At 51.3% G+C, this 21,121-nt stretch overlaps 2 protein-coding genes and 2 non-coding genes across 4 annotated transcripts; 1 reads left to right on the forward strand and 3 right to left on the reverse strand.

Annotated features, from left to right (window-relative positions):
* Window positions 1-480: 480 nt before the first annotated feature.
* Window positions 481-10,190, reverse strand: LOC148817330 (protein-glutamine gamma-glutamyltransferase 2-like). Its single transcript, XM_088938927.1, has 13 exons — window positions 10,175-10,190; window positions 9,452-9,628; window positions 8,080-8,310; window positions 7,716-7,834; window positions 6,540-6,668; window positions 5,869-6,046; window positions 5,083-5,221; window positions 4,761-4,864; window positions 3,635-3,877; window positions 2,627-2,893; window positions 2,033-2,193; window positions 1,186-1,322; window positions 481-634 (listed from the first exon to the last, which is right to left on the reverse strand). The coding sequence occupies exons 1-13, from the start codon at window positions 10,188-10,190 to the stop codon at window positions 481-483; spliced, it is 2,055 nt and encodes a 684-aa protein (XP_088795053.1).
* Window positions 10,191-11,191: 1,001 nt separating this feature from the next.
* tmppe (transmembrane protein with metallophosphoesterase domain) lies at window positions 11,192-20,920 on the reverse strand. The gene is made up of 6 exons (XM_088939274.1): window positions 20,912-20,920; window positions 18,914-19,825; window positions 17,413-17,523; window positions 17,089-17,254; window positions 16,135-16,274; window positions 11,192-13,520 (listed from the first exon to the last, which is right to left on the reverse strand). The coding sequence occupies exons 2-6, from the start codon at window positions 19,626-19,628 to the stop codon at window positions 13,285-13,287; spliced, it is 1,368 nt and encodes a 455-aa protein (XP_088795400.1). The 5' UTR covers window positions 19,629-19,825; window positions 20,912-20,920; the 3' UTR covers window positions 11,192-13,284.
* Window positions 19,948-20,030, forward strand: trnal-cag (transfer RNA leucine (anticodon CAG)). Its single transcript has one exon. It is a non-coding gene; the product is annotated as a tRNA-Leu (tRNA).
* Window positions 20,453-20,535, reverse strand: trnal-cag (transfer RNA leucine (anticodon CAG)). Its single transcript has one exon. It is a non-coding gene; the product is annotated as a tRNA-Leu (tRNA).
* Window positions 20,921-21,121: the final 201 nt, after the last annotated feature.

Raw genomic sequence — 21,121 nt, forward strand, 5'->3', positions numbered from 1 at the left:
GAACTTAATGGTCAGTATTTCCTTTTAGATTTCTGAAAATGTTTTGCCAGTGTATACTTACAGGTGTGATTCAGAAATATTTCCGTTACCTTTTGAGTATATCTGCTCCTATAGCTGTAGTTAAAAGTACCCTCTTGAGACTATAACTAGATTCCAGTGATCAATTTGTTCTTCTAAGGTAGAAGAGGGTGGAATATATATACCCAAAGAAAGTCATAGGCAAATATAATATTTTAATGGCTTTTAGTATAAATGATAAAGTTTATAATTCAGTGTATAAACAATTGTCACCTACAGTGATCAGAAGCATTAAAAGGTTATTTTTTACACACCAAAGAAAAGCTTTCAGAGACTTTAAAATTGACCACATTGAGATGCAAACAATTAATCTGCACGATTCTGTTCGCTGCAATTTTATGGTTTTATAGTGTAGAGCTGTTAATATCCTCAGGCAAAAAAGAGTCTCGCAGCCTGTTTCTCTCACTGGGCTTTAGGCCGCACTGAGACCTTGGCGAGACCTTTGACATCTTTCAGCTTGTCGGTGTCGAAGTCCACCAGGAGCGTCCGGAGTCCGGGCTTGGAGGGCTTGAAGGAAACCTGCACGGTGAGCGTCTGGCCCGGTCCGATCTCCTCGCTGGAAGACAGCCAGGGAGTCTGTCAGGACAGGCGAAGAACTCACCCCAGCACACAGCATACTTTCAGGCTATAAAGGCCCATGGGGGAATAGGGGTACAAGGGCCACCATTTTTCTCAATCATCCAACACTGGAGGTGGAGGTGTTGAGATCAGCATCACACTCCAGCCGGCTATTACCCCCAGTACTCATTTGGCTGAGTGGACCTGGGGGCCGTCTGGAAGGAATTGAAGCAAGCTCCATCGCTTGCCCCTACCTGGGATTGAACCCGGGACCTTCCGGTCAGGAGCTAGACACCCTTGCTGTCTGAGCTACCACAGCTCCTTTAACAAGGGTAAGCTTATCATTTTTTGCTCACTCATGTGTCCTGAACACTATTAGCAAAAGAAAACACTATGCATGTATTAAGGTGTGAGAACTGAAATTTAACCACCAAAAACGCAACCATGTTCTCTTCATTCGCTGCCTGCAGCCATTCTTGCTTCGGATTTTGCAATGGCCACACAGAGCTGTCTCGCGGGCCAGAGTCCAGAACTGGCGCACAGACTCACAGGGCTTCGAGCTGCAGCTCCCCCGTCAGCCCAGCGCCCTCCGCGGTGAACACCCCGCCTCTCAGGGTGACAGGGAGGGGGTTGACGAAGGTGATCTGGGCCTTCAGCGGCTGGGACACCACCGCCTCCCCGATGACCTGGGCACAGAAGCACAGAGAGGCTGCTAGCGGCACCGCCGAGGCAGCTGATGGGCCAAACCCCAGCTGCGAAGTCAAGGGCACACGGGAGGAAAGCCACAGGAGAGCAGGGCGTCACTCTTCCTGCCTGCTGTTGATTTACATGGCTGATCTGAAGCGACCTTCCTTTGTGCCCATTCATACAGCTGGGCGTTTCACCAGTGCAGCCTGAGTGCAAGAACTTTGTTCTGGGGTACAACAGCAGACCCTATCAGGAGCTGAACCCAGAGCCTTTCAGGTGCGAGTCTAGAGCCCTGACCTCTCGTGTCTCCAGAGGAGAAGATGAGAGGTGCCCCAGGGGTAACAAGCACATGGTTGTGTGTACAAATGCACTTGTCACTGTTATTCCCCCTCGTGACTCTTAATCTGGAAACTTAGTCCTGTTTTGCCTAATGTCAGGCATACTGTCTGATGTATTCTTTGCACAATCCTGTAAAGTAAATTGCACTATGCACATTATGTACCCTGTACCCTGTCAGAAATGTCTATGTCTACATTGTCTGTAGCACTGTCTTGTCAGTGTCTTGTCTGTATTCGCACCGTAGGAGAACGATATCTCGCTCCTCTGTATACTTGTATATGGCTGGATTGACAAATCCATTTGGATTGTGCGCTCGGCTCAGCGGAGAGAAAGCCAGCCGGCAGGGATGCTGTCCCAGAGGAGGTGTTACCTTGACGACGAGCCGGGGCACGCTGAGCGGGATGTTGATCTCGTGCAGCGTGACGTCAGGGCGGCCGTGGGGCTCCACCAGCGCGGTGACTCTGATCAGGTGGTGCTCAGAGAGACGCTCCCCGTACTGTTCATACCGCACTCTCAGCACCTCCCTGTGAGCTGACACACACACCTCAGCGTAAGCACGGGTGTCAGAATGCTCTTCCCTTAAAGCCTAAAGCTCTGTCTGCTGCTCCTCTGCCCTTGGTCGTATGTGTACATCTCAGCAGGGTGCTCTGTTCAGACTTCCAACCTATTTCACCACAGGGCCAGAATACAACCTAACCTACCTAAATGAGTAGGTTCTGTAGCAGAATTCTGCAAGGGAGTGAACAGGAAGAAAATCAGAAAAACATGCAGACTGAAAGGGGAGTAGAAAAGTCTTGGGCTCACTGCTATCCCATCACTGATCTGTTTGTACCTGATTAAATTCTCAGTGTTCTGCTCTTGCTATACAGTATTTCTACCTGGTAGCAGTGGAAGCAATTAGACGTGTAAACTAGCGCAGCCTGCTGCAGAGAGCCCAGCCAGCTCGCGGTGCCAGAGCAGTTACCGGCGCCCGCGGGGAGGGCGAGGCTGGTGGTCTTCCTGTGGCACTCCCCCAGGCGGATGCCGTTGTAGGTGACGGCCCGAGCGATGATGGTGAGCTGGCCGCGCTGCTCCTCGCCCCCCCGGTTCCACACGTGCACGTAGACGTCGAAGTCGCTGCCGTGCACCGCCTGGGCGTGCTTGATGCCCAGCTCCAGCTGCCCGGCCCCGGAGCCCCGCAGAGCCAACTTCCTCCCGGCCTTCGCGTACACCTGCCTCTCCATTGCGGAGCCTGGGGGGCGGAGAGGTCAGGGGTTAATGCTGGGGGGCCCCAGTGTAGCAGTGGCAATGGAGGAAGTTCCTCTTAGGGGGAAGGGGGAAAGAGGAGAGAGAGAGAGAGCGTGAGAGAAAGAAAGAAAGAAAGAAAGAAATCAGAAGTCAACTAGCCAGAGAAACCTGGAAGACTGCCTGAGCCACAGCTACACCTGCCCACAGATAAAAAATACACTGTTCCAGTTTGTGTCATAGCAGGAAAACCTTGCCTGCCCTCTTTAATTACACTTTTCAAATTAGAAGACCTTCTTCAGTCCTTTGCGAAGATAGTGTCTTTTTACATGACCACGGCAAGAGAAGTAAGGACATTTCACAAAGGAGGAGGGAATCTTTGAGGCTTGTAAGGGGACTGAGGTACCGCCATTAAGGACCCAGGATTCACGGGCCCCTTCCAGGATAGTCCAAGTATAATCGTGTTTAGTTTGCTGCAAAGCACGAACTGTTGGAATTGTTTTGGAGGAAAAAGACTCCTATTACCTCACTTGTTTCATGGTTGTTTTGAATATTGGATAATACTGTGTTTCTTTCTAATATAATCTGTTTTGCCTTCTGAATTCCTCCTGCCAAAATGTATAAACTTAGAGATACTTTTCATAAACCAGCTCATGCCAAAATGCTTATCAGCTGTAAGCTGATTTGGGCAGTTACAGCAGGTCAGGACAGAAAGAGGGGGTGTGGCTGAGCACCAGGAGGATCGTACCCTCGGGGTATTTGTAGTGGTGGGTGAGGTCCTCCCTCTGCTCCCCATAGATGCTCTTGGTGCTGATGTTCCTGCCCACGGAGTGGCACTGCAGGGCTGCCCGGGAGCGCCGGCCGTCCGCCCGCACCACCCAGCACGCCAGGTCCGCGTTCACCTCCGAGAAGACGAAGGGCGCGTCGTACTTCACGTCCACGTCGCCCTCCTTGACCGCTCGGACCGGGCAGGGGCCGCAGCAGAAAACACCTGAGGGGCAGGGCAGTTTCAGAGCCGGGGCAAGGGCCAGGAGTAGGGCTTTCACTGGGTGAATCCAGCCCCAGCGTCCGCTTGCTCTGATTGAGTGAGAAAGTCTGTAATCTAGCAGAGATTGCATGGCTTGTTAGCGTGTGTACTCACTGTAAGATGTCTGTTGTGGAATATAGTTTATTTTGATAGAAAAAACACCAGGGGGGTGATGGAGAATGGGCAACCCAGATTTTCTGGAGACGTTTTTAAGTATGTCAAAATGTTACCGTAGATCTAGATTTGTTGTAAGAACTGGGTGCCCTTCCTTGTTGCAATAAAGTTTATTTTCTTAAAAAAACACCTGAGGGGGTATGGGAGCTCAGTGAGGCTGAGCCAGCTCTAGTGGGGTCCCAAGCTCGAGTGGTGGTCCCCACCCACCCCCTTACCTCACAATTCAGTGTCTCCATGTGCACCAAAATCTTAAAGATGTGAAACTGCTTCTGGGTCACACCCCATCAACGTGTTTCATTTTCAAGGTTTTTAACGCCAACACCAGACACCTAGTGTTTCCATTCAGCCCAGAGCTTTTCATTTTGCAATGAGTCTAAATTTCCAAGCTGCAGTGCAGAAAACAGGAAGAGCTGGTTCCGTTTGTGAGAAGTGTCTTTCAAAGCATAAAATACATAGTTTAATCCTGTAGAATAATTACTCTTGGTCTAGAGAATTAGGGCAGGCAAAGAGTTTACAGGTTTTACTGCTCCTCCAAGCTGATGCAGAACAGGGGCACTGCACAGCAGAGCTATCCCAGCAGGGACTTGTGTGATCTGCGGAGCAGAGTCGGGAACCCCTGCAGCTGGGCTCAGGCACGGTGTGTGTTTGTGGGAGTCGGAGGGGGGGCTGTTACCGTCGCTCCGCTCCTGGGGGGTGGGATCCAGGACCTGCCAGCCCCAGTAATCCCTGGGCAGGTCGGGCCGTGCCATCCAGGACTCCACCCAGCAGTGGTAATTCCTGCACAGAGGAACACCGACGTGAGAGTCCGTCTTCCCGGCCTCACAGGGGCGCCCCTGCCTGTTACTGCAGGAGCAGGAGCGCGACTTCCCGTCAAAATGACGCTAAGCGCTCTTCTGGCCTGGCAGGTGGCACGAAGGTTCAGAAGCGAAGAGGCTTTAACTGACTGCAAGGCACACCCACTGTGAAGGAGTGTCTCACGGGCGCAGGCAGCCTACCAGATCATGTCCTTCCCGGCCGCGGGGAGACTCTCCAGCTGCTCGTTGTAGCACTGATCCACAGTCAGGTTCCCGTCGGTGTCGTGGGCGGAGGAGTAGTTGGTCACACAGCGAGTGGGGATCCCCAGACAGCGCAGCACTGCGGGGGGGGACCCACAACGGGAGGCAGGCTGGTCAGTGTGGGCTCCCGCCCTCCTGCATTGTCTCAGTATCCTGCCTGTGCCGCACAGCTTCATGCACGTACACTCCTCCCCCTGCTTTACCAGGATTCGTGCGTTTGTGCCTTGACTTTGAAGGACACTGGGGAGCCCCTTCTGTTGGGGAGGTGGAGACTAGGACATTCCTGGTCCTGGAGAGCTGCAGTCTCATAGGGTTTACAGGCACCTAATAATCCTCAATTGCTTAAGACCTGGCAACAGTGGCAGTAAAAAACAATTAAGTGGACAACTGATTCAAATGTAGTCATTAAGAGTCCTGGATGGACTGTGAATCAGAAGACACTGAATATCAGTGAGGTAGCAGGACTGAAAAGAGCAGCTGTGTGTCATACGTTCTGTGCTACAGCCCCTTTGTGCGTGTTCTGGGAGTTTAGGAGTGGATCTTGCTGAATAATTCAGTATTTTTCTGTTGCCACATGATGAAACTCCTCAATCAGTAATGGTTTTGAAATCATGTAGTCTCCCCCTTGCACGAGCACCTAAATAATAACACTGACAGTGAAAGTTGTCAGCGCACCTCCTCTGCCTGTTCGTTTGCAGGACGTTTCGCCCTGTGTCTTCTCCTCACCTGTGCAGGCCACCCCAGAGAAGACCCAGCACTGTCCGTACTGGACTCTCTGCGCCCCACCGCGGCTCCAGCGGCGCAGGATCGCCACGCTGCCCGTCCAGCGTGTGGGCGCCACCCCGTCCGAGTAATCTCCATCCCAGCGCCCCGACACCACGCCCCGGTCATCGTTGGCGTTGACCTGCGCTCACACAAATGCACCCAGACACCACACTCAGAGGGTTAGGGCACCCCCAAAAGCTCCCCCCCCCAGACATACACTGGAAAAGCAGATAGCCTGGTGTCAAGCAACAATGGATGAACTGAAAGAGTGACAGACGGAGAAATGAGGTACTGTCTTCTGCCCTGTAACTGCCGTTCATGCAGAATATTTGTTTTCATGATTTATTGGGTCGATTGACCATGGTGTCTTCTGGAAATACCTGTACTGTATTAAAAAATGGGTTTGGCAAATGAGCATTTCAGCAAAGAAAAAACATGCTCAGGAACTATTTTGTAGTACTGTAGTGTACTATATGTACCTGATGCATGCAGACTTATTCATTTCCAAAGCCCCCAGCAGAGGTCTCTACAGTCTACCTTCACGGCAAGACCTCACCCTGCTCACTGCTGTGAGGCAGGAGGAAGGCGGTGATCTCTAGGATGAGCAAACCCTGAGAAGCGCTCCACTCTACCATAGCCGTGACGGTCCTGCTGACGTAGACGGGGTCGCTCCTGCTCAGAGCGTCGGCCCGGGGGCTCCTCAGCGCCGCCGGGGAGTTGTCCAGGATTTGGAAGCAGATGTCCACCACGTCCCTCTCAAACTGAAACAAAAACGAGAAGGCGAGTCAGACGGAACTGCAGTTCTGCAAAGTCTTGTTGCTCCCTGCCCGTCCCTGCCTTCCCAAATCTGTGTTAGTTATCTGCAGGAATTGCACTGCTATACCAGCGATCGTCTTGTTTTTTTTTTATGAGCTTGTCTAGGGGAGCTCACTGCAGGTCCTGAGTGACTGCTGGAAGAGTTTTATTAGATTCCTCTGGGTTTGCTGAAGAGCACCTGGTTGGCCACCAGGATTTCTAGCTCCTATAACACTGCAGCCTCCTTCTCACTAATACAGTCTAATACGGAGCTGTGTCCTTCCTCTGCCTGAGGCCTGCTGTCGATTTCTTCCTTACTGAACACTTGAGTGAAATGCTCACGCAGCACATCAGCCATTTCCCTTTCTTTGTCTGGGTGTTTCTAATTATTATCCTGGATACTACAGTATATTTTTCTGTAGCTGTGCCAGAAATGTTTATTTTTGCCTCCACTGCAATATTCTTTTCTCTCTTCATTTTTTTCCTTGTGCTTGTGATTTGTTGGGCAAGAGCAACAGATGTGATTTAAGAGTACAAAGGCCGAGCAAATCTTCTCAGGGTGGCTACAGTCGCGCCTCCCCTCTCACACTGCTAGTCCTGCAGTGCGCTGAGACAATCGCTCATTTCTTGTGCTAAGCATCTCGCACTTCCCTGCCAAAAATGCCTCATACACATGAAGAGGTTGTAGAGTCGGCTCAAGTTGCTCTTAGTGTGCTGTCAGAGTTCACTCAGGTTGCATATTCCCAGTCACACTGGGACACACTGGGAAGAGTATAATAATCCTGAAGTATTTCATCCCTTGAGCACCTGCATACCCAGGTTCTCAAGGTACACTGTTGTGCCAAAAATGTTTGTATGTTTGTCTTTTTTACTGAGTCATGGGACAAGAGATATTAAATCCCTCTGCCAGAACCAGTGTTTTCTCTACAGTCTCTCCTAACTGTAATACACATCTGCTCCTTTTTAAATAGAAACCATTAAAAAGGATTCCTAGACTAAAACAGTTGACGTACCTGTCCAAAATCCCAAGGCAGGGTGTTGATCTGGTCCCAGGAGCCTTGGAACAGTAGCCCACTCTCATTCATAATGTACTCCTGTAACTGCTCCTCACCTGACAGGTGTACTGCATCATCTGTCAGTATACAGACACACCACAGCAACACACATCCACACAGCAACACACACAGATGAAACACATATACCAACAGAAAACAGAAAACAATCATGTTAGAAATAGCTCCCAAAATATTATCCTAAGGCAAATAAATGTATGTAAATGTATTTGCATAAATATGTATTATTTCCATTTCAAAGTGACTTGTTTTAAAGTGACCAGACTCTGTACATCCCAGGTTGTAGAGGCTTGTCCATCCTGACCTTTGCACCATGGGTTGAAGAGCAGGAAGAAGCTGCCAGCTGGCATCTGCTGGAGGATGAGTCCGTCAGAGTCGAGCACCACAATGTTCATCCTGTAGTACCCCACTGGGGCGTCCGGGGGGCTGTGCACAGTGAGCAGGAGCTCACCCTGTGCAGGCTGCACACTGAACCACCACTGTTCTGCTGGGCCGCGGGAGTCAGACACCTTGATCACAGTATCGCCGTCTCTACCTGGAGCCAGGCACACAGAAGAGTGAGAGGAGCTACAGATTGTTCCTGCGGACAGCAGGATCTTATACACAGCATCAACACTCCCGCAGAGTTCCTATGCGCTTTACAGGTAATGGGGATGCCCTCCACTACCACCAGTGTGCAGCCCCACCTGGATGATGCGACGGCAGCCATAGTGCGCCAGAACACTCCCCACACACCAGCTCTCAGTGGGGAGGAGAGCAGAGTGATGAAGCCAGTTCATAGATGGGGATTATTAGGAGGCCATGACTGGTAAAGGCCAGGGAGAAATTTGGCCAGGACACCAGGGTAACACCCCTACTCTTCTTGAGAAAAGCCCTGGGCTTTTTAATGACCACAGAGAGTCACGACCTCGGTTATACGTCTCATCCAAAGGACAGCGCCTTTTTACAGTATAGTGTCCCCGTTACTATATTGGGGCATTAGAACCCACACAGACCATATACTCTAACTGCTCTAACTGTAAACACTTCATGGACATTGACATTGAGGGTCACTTGCCTACAATATGATCAAAAAGCTGAAGACCACAATCCAAGAGCACAAGTTCCTCTCTTTGAAACTTTGCGGCACTGTCAGGCACTGAAGCAGGCTCAGTACACAGCATGGCGGTGGATGCCCGCCTGCTCTGTGTCACGTCGTCAGCTGCTTGTGTGCAGCAGCAGTGTCTGATAAGACAGACGGCATCCTGTAACAGGCCCAGCGGCTGGCTGGCCCCTGTACCATTTGAAGACTAGCGTGTGTATAAATAATAATAAACCTTATATCACATAGCGCCTTTAAAAGTTGCATCTCAAAGCACTTTACAGTAGGTATCAAAAACAAATGATAAAATAAGGATTTTATAATCCAAGTAGTTAGAGATGTAACATATGATTATGAAATGCAGCAGACAGACACTAATTAAGCAAATGCCTTTCTGAACGGATTTAAATGCACTCAGGGAAGACGATTGTGTGATTTTCTTGGGGATACAATCGCAGAGCTTTGGGGCGCAGCAGGAGAAGGCCTTGTCACCCAGCTTGGAGGCACCTAGAAGACGCAGGATGTGGACGGTCCAGGGTGTTGGTGCTGGGGAGGCTCGGACAGCGGAGAAACGCGGTCGCAGGCCGGCGCTCACCCAGCTGCAGGACGATGGCAAGCCGGCGGGCCGGGGGCTGTGGGGGCGGCCCGGCGCTGCGGGCCGTGAGGGAGAAGGGCTGCCCGCGGCGCAGGAGCAGCCGCTCGGTGTCGATCTCCTCGCTGTGGTGCTGCCGGTTGTTGGTCCAGCACTGCAGGTCCACTGCCTCCAGCAGCCCTGTGCAGCGACACAGCACAAGAGCACGGGACTGAACCGACAGGCCGCCGTCGCCAGGGGCCTCCTGACCCTTGTGCGTGAAAGGGGCGTTTTAAATAAGCCCTGTAGTCCATCTCATGATACTACTAACCTTGTACTTCATCTCAGTTAGGATCCCATCTGAACTAGAGATTTCTACCTCTGCAACGACTGTGCTGCATAAGTACATCGACACTGGTAACTCCGTTTGGTCGGTATTACTATTACTCATTACTCACCGCTGCTACTGCTGACCTTACTGCTATTACTCAGCAACATCAGCCTTCACAGGCTTCTAGGAAGCACCTTTTCAGCCCCATTTAAGAGTTACCATTGCTCTTAGAGCCTGGTGCCAAGTATTTTTTAAAGGCTCAAAGGTTCCTATTCAGGAGCTGCTCAGGGAAAACCTGCCTTCAGGAAGCTTAAACAATCACACCGAATTCCAGTTCAGAAAACCCTTTCAACCCTGCTCTTAATAACTAATGAGCAACAAGACAGTGGTATTCCGTGCTCTTTGAAATCCCTTACCAGTACGCTCTGCCATCTCTCTCCTCTTCTTCCAGGCTTCTCTGCAGCCCGAGTGCCGGGGCTCCAGGTGCTGTATTTATACTGCGGCTCCAGGAGGGGCTGGCCGGGCCGCCCCCTCTGCCAACACTGAGCGTGAGCCCGAGGCCAGCGTGCAGAGGGAGAGCCCAGCCAGCTCACACTGAGCAATTCAGCAGCCCCCTCGCGGCTTTACTGAGTCAATATTTTCTTTCACGGTCAGACCTTAAACAAAAAGGAGGGCACTCCCCCCTATTTACTGTGTCTTCTCTTTTACTCTCCTTCCCGGCAGCAGCTGGCTTACGGTCTGGAGCCATCCACCCCCCTCGCTCTGCGCTGCACAGGGGCAGCCCAGGTCAGCGCCCATGCTGGGAGGGAGCATCACTTTCCCACTGCCGATGTCAGAACATGCGTCTTTCCCTTCAGGGAATTCGGAGTAGTTCACAGCCCTGTTCCCAGACCTTCGTCTCAGAGGGCAACGGGGTCACTCCAGGCCTTCTCTGGCCAGGCAGGGTGGTACCTGGGCAGCGCAGGAAGGAGTGGGTCACACGGACACCCCCACTCCACAGCTGGAGTTCTGGGAAGACGGAGGACAGGATTTGTGACGCCCTGCCTCTCTGCAAGCGAGCGCCTTACTCAGGTTTTAACACCCCTCTGATGGAATAACATCATTTCCAGGCCAGGAAGTCATGGTATTCAGAATCCACAGTGATACACTCACTGGTAAGACTTAAACACCTCTGTATTCACACCACTATGTCTTCACACATGCATGGTAACTATAAAGATGATTTTTCCAGGTCTGCAGCTACGCAGGATGTCATGTTATTCTTTATGCAGGGGGCTGTGGGAGTGTAGGACAAGCTACCTGGCTACAGCATGTCATTGAAACTGATCTCCTGCCTTCTTTCAAGACACCACTGGATAAGATTGCTTTTCGTTTCAAACTGTCCTCATACTCCTAAGTTGTCTCGACAACTCAAGAGACAAGAACGGTGCAGCTGTATGTGTCAATAATACTTTATTTCCTCTGGGACCACGGAGCTTCCTCTCAGCTCTCCACTCAACAACACAGACATGTGGGCTGGTGATTCGACCAGGGTCTGCTGTTCCGCCATTCACTCGACAACACAGAGAAACACCAGCATTTAACATAAAAATACAGTTTTAGTAGCTAAACATAAAATCACTGTCTGAAAAGAGAAGGCATGCCAACAAAAAGGACTTAAAGACGTGCTGCCATAGACACTGTTAGGGATGGTACATGGTTTAACTCAGGGGTCTCAAACTCAAATGAATATGGGGCCGCATTAGATAAAATGCGCTAATAGGCGGCCCGCATTCATAGACATACAAAATGCATCATATATTAAAAAATTAATTGAAACATGTTGGTTAATGTTACTCAATGCAATGTGAGGTTATTTCTGAAGTTCTCCAGAACGTCAACATTAGGCCTGATATCACATGAACCAGCAACGTTGCTCATAAATGTTCATCGGTGAGTCGCGACTATAAAACTGATTTGTTGATCTTCACTGACGAGAAAAACTGTTCGGATACGTACATACTGCCCAACATCCCTATGATCCTAGCAAACGCAGAGACTAACCTCGGAAACCTTTCTTTCTGTCTACTTTCTTTGCTGACAGCACTTCATCAGCCAGCAATCAGGCAACAGAGACGTACGCACCAGCTCCTCGGGTTTACACACTCACAAGGGCTGTGAACAGGACACGCATGCAGGTTTGGGGTGGTTACAAGACAAGGGACAAAACAGGAGTAAACAATTAACTACTATTTACATAAGGTTTTATAATCACTATTTAATTCGACCTAGTGGTTACTCTGGGGACCCGCGGACCATCTCCCAGCTAGTTCCCAGCCTGCATCGCGGCGCACTCATTAGCCAGGAGTGCCCCTGCTTCGTCACCCGGCCAGGGTGCTACCATATTTCCATGGCGATCACTGAAACAGAAAATGAATCCATAGAACAAAAAATGTATCAGATGACCAAAAGGACCGAATTTTATTGGTAACTTTTTGTTAGTTAAAGTGCGCCGTTGTGGGCCGCAGATATTACCCCTGCTTTAGCTCCTATTGGAATTCCAGGCCTTATGATCACGAGGACTAAAAACAGACTCATATGACAAGCTTACAGCCTGAAGACATCAAGTACTCTGCCTGCTGACTTCCAGGGCTGACAGATCTTAGGCTGAGCAGCACAGGCCCCTTGTTTAATAATAATAATAATAATAATAATAATAATAATAATAATAAGAAGAAGAAGAAGAAGACGAAGAAGAAGAAGAAGAAGAAGAAGACGAAGAAGACGAAGAAATTAGTAAAAAAATCACAAAACCCAGGAAATGTGCTCCTGAACACTCCAGTCTGCCTGCCTGCCCCACAAAGAGCTTATTCTTTCCTTTTGTGTGTCACTGTCAGACGCCTCCGAACAGGGTTTCATGTTTTTGGTTGATGCTAACAGGAGGATTCGGTGTTGAGGGTTCCTGCTGGCTCAGGCTCAGTGCCTGCTCCAGCGCACACGAGCCCGCGACGCATCAGTGCTGCTTACAGCAGGGAACACGCCGCCCAGTCAGCCCTCTGCCTCCCGAGCCCAGCGGCCGGCCTCTAACCCCAGCCCAGCAGCCACACGGAAGGAGGAACCTGGAGAGACCTAACAGCTGCCGTTAAAGTATCGGTCAGAGGGAAACCCACAAACAGGCTCTGGAAGATATGCATTTTTTCAAAAGGCCTAAAGCAATCTGAAAGACTAGAAGGCTGCCAGCCCTCCCCCCTCCCTTGCCCACAGGGAGAGGCTGGGTCCAGAGCCGCCGCTGTCCCTGGGGTGGAATTCGGGATACTCGGGCGGAGCTGAGGCGATGGCACAACGCAGACGGAATGCTGACCAATCCTGGAGGCTTCTCTTTCCGCTGGGGGGGGGGGGGGCAGGACCTCACATTCTCTGGTAGGACAGCAAGTTCGCACGAACGCAGGGAGAGCAGAGAGGGGGCGTTCTGTAAACCAGGCTCCCGCTGTTGCGCAGGGACAGGGGTTCTTAGTGCAAAGTGGAATTATTCAGGTGGTCACAAAGATTAGGAAGCTCTCTTTCCTCGTGCGCCTGTGCTGGTGTCGGGTCCCAGAGGCGATTTGAGGATGATCTCCGTGATCTCGGCTCTGCTGCCGATGCGCATGGGCACGCCGTAGTACACGGTGCCAGGGGTCACGTACACGAAGCTGCTGTCGCCCACACGGTACAGGCCAGCGAAGAAAGGGTTCAAGAGGTAGGCCGGGATGCTGAGGGGGAAGATCTGGCCAGCATGGGTGTGTCCTGGGGAAGACAAGACAAGACAGACCCGGTGAGGGGGCAAGGCTGAGCAGACCACACACTGTCTTTATTCACTTCTGGTGCAATGCAGCTCGCTGAGTCTGGCTCAAGGGTACAACGGCAGGGTGGCACCTGGGATCTGAACCCACAAGCCCCTGATCCCCTGATCCCACCCTGTCAGGAGTGCAGAGTCCTGATTGCTGCTCTTACATCAGGCTGGAATTTTATCAATTTTATTGATAATTTATTAATTTTATTTTAATTAAGTTCAGCTTCAGCAGAACGACTGAGCACTGCTGCTTTTTCCAGCAGTTATATCAAGGTCCTCTCATGTAACTGTGAGTGTGGCTTTGAACAGTAAATTTACAGGAACAAAGAAATATGATAATCGAACAAAAAAACTTGTACAGATTGTCAAAACAAAATAATATCCAGATTACAATCAGCTGAACCAATTAACACACTATGAAAAAGGCAGGAAGAGAAAACTATCAGGAACGTTTTGTTTGTTTTAAAGCCACACAACTGCACTAAACACCCCTGGGCTATAAGTCTGCTCTGCTCTTCAGCGTGGGTTGGATATGAACCATGAGTACCTTGTCTCTGCCAGTGTGACCTAAACGTATTATACAATATGTTTACAAAGTGGAGAATTAGTCCACACCTGAACCCCAGCCCCACTGAGAATGTGGGAATTGTCACTCACACAGCTTGCTTTGCAAAGTACTGCTTTAACCATCCTCACTGCCTACAGGCTCGAATTAGACAGGCAAGCACCCCTCCCCCTGTCGATCAACGTGCCGCTGTGAGGAATGGGGCACCGCGCAGGTTTACTGGAAGCTACGCTCCGCCTTCCGGCTGACGGCGAGACACACGGCTCTGCCCCTTCACACCTCAGCATCCTGGTCTGGCCACGACACTGCGACACAGCCCAGCCGGTCGGCGGCCCGTCTTCTCAGAGCGAACGACCAGTCCCCACAGGGGAACGAGCAGAACCGGAGCCTCTGCCAGTGTCTTCCCGGCACCTCACCACAGAGGAAATGTTTTTCATGCTGAAGCAGCGTGCAGCCTTATCCGTGTCTCGGAGATGACAGGAATTCTCAATTGAGCTCTTTCTAAAGATTCACCCCTTCTTTTCCCACTTTTTCTGCTCCTTCAGGGAGCCCAGGTCGTAGGTCATGATCACCGCCCAGGACAGGCCTTCCAATTAGTTTTCCCCTGGAGAGTTTCTTCAGCTCACAGTTCAAAAGGCCAGCTGACATACTTGCGAGAGGTCACAGAGTGAATCCTCAAGGGGTTTTGTGCAGCCGGACACTGGCCTTTACAATCAGACACAGGTCAAGGCCTGCAGGTCCTGGAGAGAGCAGTGTAGTAACACACCTCAGGTGGGAGTTCACTGCAAGAGACAGGGGGACCGGGAGATCACTAGATTCAATGCTGTGGTCTCTCAAATACATACTGCATTTATTTATAGGTTGACTGCAACCTCAGAATCTGTGGCATGGCTGCACAAACAGTGAGTGTCTTTCAGTCCCTTAAGACTTGGCACCGCTGTGTTGGTGGCAAAAATATTTTCTGGGTGGTAGCACAGCTTCCTTGCCACTCTGCACTGTGCAGCAGCTCCCTGCTCGGGACACACACACACACACTGGGCCAGCCTTCTGTTAGTTTGCTTAAAGAAGTCACCTGAAGACCACCCTGGCTGCAGACTCAGACTGTCTGTAAACACGATCACGGTCTGGTACCCCAGGCTATCATCACCTCCCCGGGCCACAGAGCTGGACTTCCCTGGTCACTTTCTTCATTGTCCACCTAATGAAGCTCAATGTGCAGTCGTCTCTATCAGCGCTACTCTTTTGTATCGCAGAAAGTGGAGAGCTTTTGTTTTTGAGCCTGTTGGATAACTGTCGCCCTGCTGTGAAAACTACACTTCCAGAGGGACACCAGAGTTTGCCGTGAAGTCTCTCAGGGACAGAGCAGGACCCTGCAGGACCGGGAGGACAGACCAGCAGAGCTCATTCCCAGTCTGAAAAGGTGTTCAATAACGAAGAGGCACGGCCTCAAACGTCTGAAGGTTTAACTTGAGGATGACAGACTCTCTGTAACTCAGTGCCTCTCTGCGTCTGTGAGAACACGCGCGCACATGTCCGAGACCAGCACCAGGAACACCTGGCTTTGTGCTCAGGGCTGTCCCTTCTGCCTGTGTGATGAACAAGCAGAAGTTAATCACACACTAAAGAGTAGAAATAAGAAAGACATTCCGGTGAGGAGTCTCATCAGCTGAGCAGAATGAACCTCTTCTTGTTACTCTGAGGTTCACACGCTGACACATCTCCCAACTCGATACGTTCAGCTGACGCCTTCAGTGGCCAACACCTTACAGCACAAACAGCGGAGAGAGGACTTCCAGAGAGCTTGTTGAGCACAATGAGAGTACGATAGTGACTTCCCTCAGATGTCAAAGAAGACTTCACTGCCTTACTGGTTTCAGCAGAGCATGCTGGGAGTGGGAAATGTGGCCCAGGGGTCTGTGTGCTGTGTACACACCCACGAAAGCCTCAGTGCTATGTGGAGTTATTCCTGGTAGCTAATTCATCGTGTCGCTGGGCTCACGCACCTGAGAGTACCAGGCTGATGTCCGGGCGCTCCTGCAGTGCCCTCTTGGCGGCGTGGGGCTGATGGGCCAGGAGGATGATGGCTTTCTCCGTGCTGCATCCCGACAGCGCCCTTGCCAAGTCCATGCCATGCCCTGGGTACCTGGCAGGGACAGACAGTCAGTCAGCACCACAGTGCGATGCACCGCGAGAAGGGCAGTCTTTCTCAGCAGGACGAGCTCCCGCCCAGAAGAAAACACATTCCTTCACGTGCCTGGTCCTCCGTTTAGTGCAAAAGCCTCCGGTACTGCCGGTGAGCTCCCGGGACACGTGTTTTGTCGAGGAGACTCAGGAGCACCTGTTCTGGAGCTGCCCCTTTTTCCAAAACGGTCTGGGGCAGAGCGGACAAAACTATGCAACTCCTGGGGGCGGGAGCGGTGCTCCGTTACCAGCACAGCCCGCTGGGGCTGGCACCCACCGGCCTGGACAAGGGGACACAGTCCCTGCTGTGGCTGCTGCTGCTGCTGTCCCTGGTAAAACAAGGACTGTGGAACGCGAGGAACTCCATGGAGAGGGAGCGCTGGAAAGGACTGTGGGCCCTGTACAGGGACTAATGAACGAAAGCAAGTGGTAGGGCTTGGAGGGACTCTTTAATGGCGCAAATCCAGCCCCATCATCCACTTGCATGGATTGCTAATGGACAATCACCCCTGTTCGGAAATATTCTATTGCATGCGACGTTCATACCTCGTTAGAATGTTGATTGTTTTTTTGTGAGTGTTTCTATTGTGAGACGTTGCTTTCGGAAATAAACTTTTGAAAAAAATGACCAGTGAGCCAGCTGTCTCTGACAGCACGGAGCTGCAGTGAGGAGCAGGCCGAGTCCGAGACCCGGGGTCTGGGCAGGGTATTGGTCAGTGTCCAGCAGGGGCTGGGACACAGCATGATGGGGGCTGGCACGGGCGTAGGGTGCTCACTGTAACATAGAGGCCTCCAGGTCGTCCACACCGGCCAGGCAGAACCACTCCTCGCTGGACTCGGGCAGCGCGATCCGGGCGTTCCCGTTGTGGAGGGGCTGCACGTTCAGCGTCTTGAGGTGGCTGAACCAGCGGTCCACATCGCCGGTGTAGTACTCGTGGTTGCCTTACCAACAGGAGAGAGCAAACGTCAGCGGGACAGGGAGACGGCGGCAGAGCGAGCGAGGGGGGGCAGGAAGGCCAGAGCACAAATGAAACGCGTCTTCTCTTTGTCGCTGTCAAATCACCCAGCCCCCTCCCCTGCCCGGAGCGTCCGAGCTGCACCTGTGACGAAGTAGATGCCCAGCCGGGACTTCATGTGGCGCAGAGGCTCCGTCACAGTCTGAAGAGGGGCCACCTGCGAGTCCGTCAGGTCGCCCACAATCGCCACCATGTCTGGAAGGACAGGGACAAGGCTGCTGAGAGAGAGCTGGGGTCCACAACTTCGCACGTGCATCAGCACAAGGACTGCGCCTCACGAGCACATTCGTGTATACGGAGACAGGCATTAAAATTGCAACAGATGAGAGCTGGAACCACTAGAGCTGGTGGGATTGTAAATGTGGCAAAAAGTAAACCAATTTTTAATTGGGTTTCTATTGTTTGCCTGACGCAGGGCTCTCGATTAAGTGAAGCACGATTATGTCATTGAAGCATATGAGCCGTAACAGGACAGGGGTCTGAACGGCCCTCAATAACAGGACAAGCGCGCCCTGCAAGAAGACCAGGTTTGCCATACCCTCACACCAGGGGGCAACACCTGCCAGACCTCTGCAGATGGCAGCAGCTGAGCAAGGCTGGGCCTCCTCTGTATTAGCGCAGGAGGATCAGTAGATGGCGCTCTTGTCAAATTTTACAAGCTGATGTCCTGGTATAGTGGCAGGCAGCACTGTGCTGTAGGAAGTGCAGACCTTCAGATAAGTAAATCTGAAAGTGCTGTGTTTATTGTTTCTGCTTTACCAACACTGCATTTCATAGGTCACGCCAATAAAGCATGTTGAAAGATCCCCTGGCACTCTTTTTAAAAGCAGGGGAGCTAACCCCTGTGTCCTGCCTGAACTCCAGTTTGCAGTCAGGCCTCCCCAGGTCTCTCTCTCCTCCCCCTGACCTGTGTGCTGGGGGGCTGCATGTCACTGGGGGATGAAGTGGGTCCCTCCTGTATGTAAAGTGCTTAGGGATCCTCTGGTATGAAGAGCACTATATAAAGGCAATTATTATCAATTTATGCCAGTGTGTTATTTTTGTAGTTTACCATGGTCTTGCCAGGCTTAGTTTCTTGAACATTGATTAACCCCGATCTCCCAGCCAGTATCCTTTAACAGCCAGCTTTAACACAGATCTCTCCACTCCCCCATTATTTCACTGCAGTCACCAGCAATATCCCAGATGGGAACGTGCTTTGCAGACAAGTACAAGACACAATACACTTAACACAACATGAACCCATTAACACATAAGAGACATACATGCACCATTAGAAAGACAAAAATAGCTAAGTTAATAGCTGGGAACAAGTAATAGGTTTATTCCATGCTGAAAAAAGAAGAAAGAAAACAACGTTTCGGCCGTGGAGCCTTCTTCAGGTGTAAGTTGATACCTGATAACTTACTTCTACTGCACTTGAATTTAAATCGAAGCCCAGATGGCAGGAGCTCATATTCCTTGTGTGAGGGGTGGTCAACACAAAATAGAACTCAAACACACAAGGGGATGAGAGTTGACCAGATCTAACCCTGCCTTTACCGCACGTACCCCCGCAGGCCCGCTGCGCTCGGCTCCTCCTCACCTGGCTGGAGCTGGTTCACCATGCTGACGATCATCTCCAGCCGGCTCTTCCCCACCGTGGGGCCCAGGTGGATGTCCGACAGCAGGACCAGCTTCGCGTTATCGAAGGAGGGGGGCAGTTTCTGCACGGGAATTTCCACACGCACGACCGCGGGAGGCTGGGCGCCGTTGAGGAGCCCCAGGACGGTGAGAGCCAGCGTCACCCCGATAGCCAGCACGTCCTTCCTCTTGGGGTGCCGGTCAGCCGCCCCCGGCGCTTGCGACGCCGCCGACCTGCTGCCGCCCAGCAGCTTGCGGGCCTGGTCCAGCCACCCGAACACGAAGAGGAAAAACAGCAGGATAACGTAGGACCCCAGGCAGGTGTAAGTGACCAGGCCGATCCAGGAGGGCTCCTCCGACACCAGAACCAGCAGGGTGAGGAAGCTGGAGTGGGCGGAGGTGAGGAAGAGCAGGACGGCGAGTTTCCAGCAGTGCGTCAGACACGACTCCCCCCGCCACCGGCACAGGCCCACCGCCACCCGCTTCCAGATGCGCACCGAGCCAATCAGCATGAGGGAGTTGACGAAGAGCAGAAACTGCAGCCTGAAGAGTTTGGCTCTGGTGCCTTCCGGGATCCGGGCGGACAAGACGGACCTGGACACCAGCATGGAGAAAAACACCAGCCCCGTCGCCATCGCCACCTTCGCCTCCAGAGGGAGCTTGCTCAGGCCGGGCATGGCTCCTGCCCGCTGCGTCTGCCGGGGCGGAAGGCTGTGCCGAAACCTCGGGCTCGCTGCCCTGCGCACCGGCGAGGCGGCCAGGTGCTGCTCGCCGCGCAGCCGCACTCCGCGCAGGACCGCGCCGAGCAGAAAGCGCCGGGCTGCGACCTCCCGGCAGCCTGAAGACCACGGCCGGGCCGGTAGAACGGCGGATCCTTTATTGAAGATAAATGGGGAGAAAATAATATGCACCTCTACTCGTGCATTGGACAGCTACAGCTACGATGTGCTGTGTGTGACGCACACAAATTGACACCTAAACGCGTATTTTCCGTATGTCAGGATGGCCGAGCGGTCTAAGGCGCTGCGTTCAGGTCGCAGTCTCCCCTGGAGGCGTGGGTTCGAATCCCACTTCTGACAAATGTTTTTTTTCCGTGTCTCTTCCCCCGTTATTAAAAATATTTTAAAAATAAATTAATAATGACTAATTTTTTACACTTATATAGAGCTTTTTTTTCTGCACACTCCACTCAAAGCGCTTTACAGGTAATGGGGACTCCCCTCTACCACCACCAAATTCTTTACATGACATACATTTGATATTCGATTATTAAATTATTTGTTATTAATTTTGCCGTTTGCAAAAATGCACTCCTTCAGCTATAATATTCAGTATTAAAATGTGCCCGTTTCGTAATGATCAACTCACGAACAGGGATTCGGTCGATTCAGATTAAAACTATTACACATTGTTGCAGGTGTACGAAAAAGATAGCATTCTTAAATTATTTTTTCGCACAATTTTGTTGTTTTTGACGTAAAAATATAAAAAGAAGGACCTTTGTCAGAAGTGGGATTCGAACCCACGCCTCCAGGGGAGACTGCGACCTGAACGCAGCGCCTTAGACCGCTCGGCCATCCTGACTGGTGTCAGCTCCCGATCCCTGCTGTCATTCGCTCGTCTCATTGCTGCCTTAAACACAAACACTGTGTAGATCTACACTGTTGGAAATAAAAACGCAAATCCGAACAAACACAACTTTCCGAATGCATTTCTTTCAGAGTTTAACTAGATCTGAATATTTGCAGTCACACAAGCGCTGCCTATTAGATAAGATTTTATTGTCCCCTGAGGGAATTTTGTTATGGACACCCAGCACTCCTGTACATTTCAATAGAATAGAATGCAAAAAAAAAGAGAGAAGAAAAACATTGCACATTATACTATTACAAAAAAAAATAAAAACATTGCACATCATGTTTTTATTATTTTTTTGTAATAGTATAATAGTATCACTCACCATCCTGAATGTTTTTCACGTCACCTCTGGTTTCTTGTCTTGTGTGAGGGAGGAGCGCTTATTGAACGCGTTTAACTGAATGTCTTAGGCGGAGCAGAAGCCAGGCATAATGAGGTCTCATCTCCAGGCTGACGTCCCCAGTCCTCACTCCCCGCCACGTACGCGAGTCGTGTCCGCCAGCACAGAGAGGCGGCGCTCGGCCTCACGCGT

The sequence above is a fragment of the Atractosteus spatula genome, chromosome 21 (genome assembly GCF_055471065.1).
Source record: "Atractosteus spatula isolate fAtrSpa1 chromosome 21, fAtrSpa1.hap1, whole genome shotgun sequence".
Lineage (NCBI taxonomy): Eukaryota > Metazoa > Chordata > Actinopteri > Semionotiformes > Lepisosteidae > Atractosteus > Atractosteus spatula.

What these genes read in the sequence shown, in the direction of transcription:
- LOC148817330 (XM_088938927.1), bottom strand. An exon ending in CTCTGGGGTGGCCTGCACAG is followed by an intron (nt 5,222 to 5,868) that starts GTGAGGAGAAGA and finishes CCCCCCCCGCAG; the next exon opens with TGCTGCGCTGTCTGGGGATC. An exon ending in CCCCCAGGAGCGGAGCGACG is followed by an intron (nt 3,878 to 4,760) that starts GTAACAGCCCCC and finishes CCTGCCCCTCAG; the next exon opens with GTGTTTTCTGCTGCGGCCCC.
- tmppe (XM_088939274.1), bottom strand. Translation starts at nt 19,628, where the DNA reads ATGCCCGGCCTGAGCAAGCTCCCTCTGGAGGCGAAGGTGGCGATGGCG. An exon ending in GGGCATCTACTTCGTCACAG is followed by an intron (nt 17,255 to 17,412) that starts GTGCAGCTCGGA and finishes CCTGTTGGTAAG; the next exon opens with GCAACCACGAGTACTACACC. An exon ending in CATCAGCCTGGTACTCTCAG is followed by an intron (nt 13,521 to 16,134) that starts GTGCGTGAGCCC and finishes TGTCTTCCCCAG; the next exon opens with GACACACCCATGCTGGCCAG.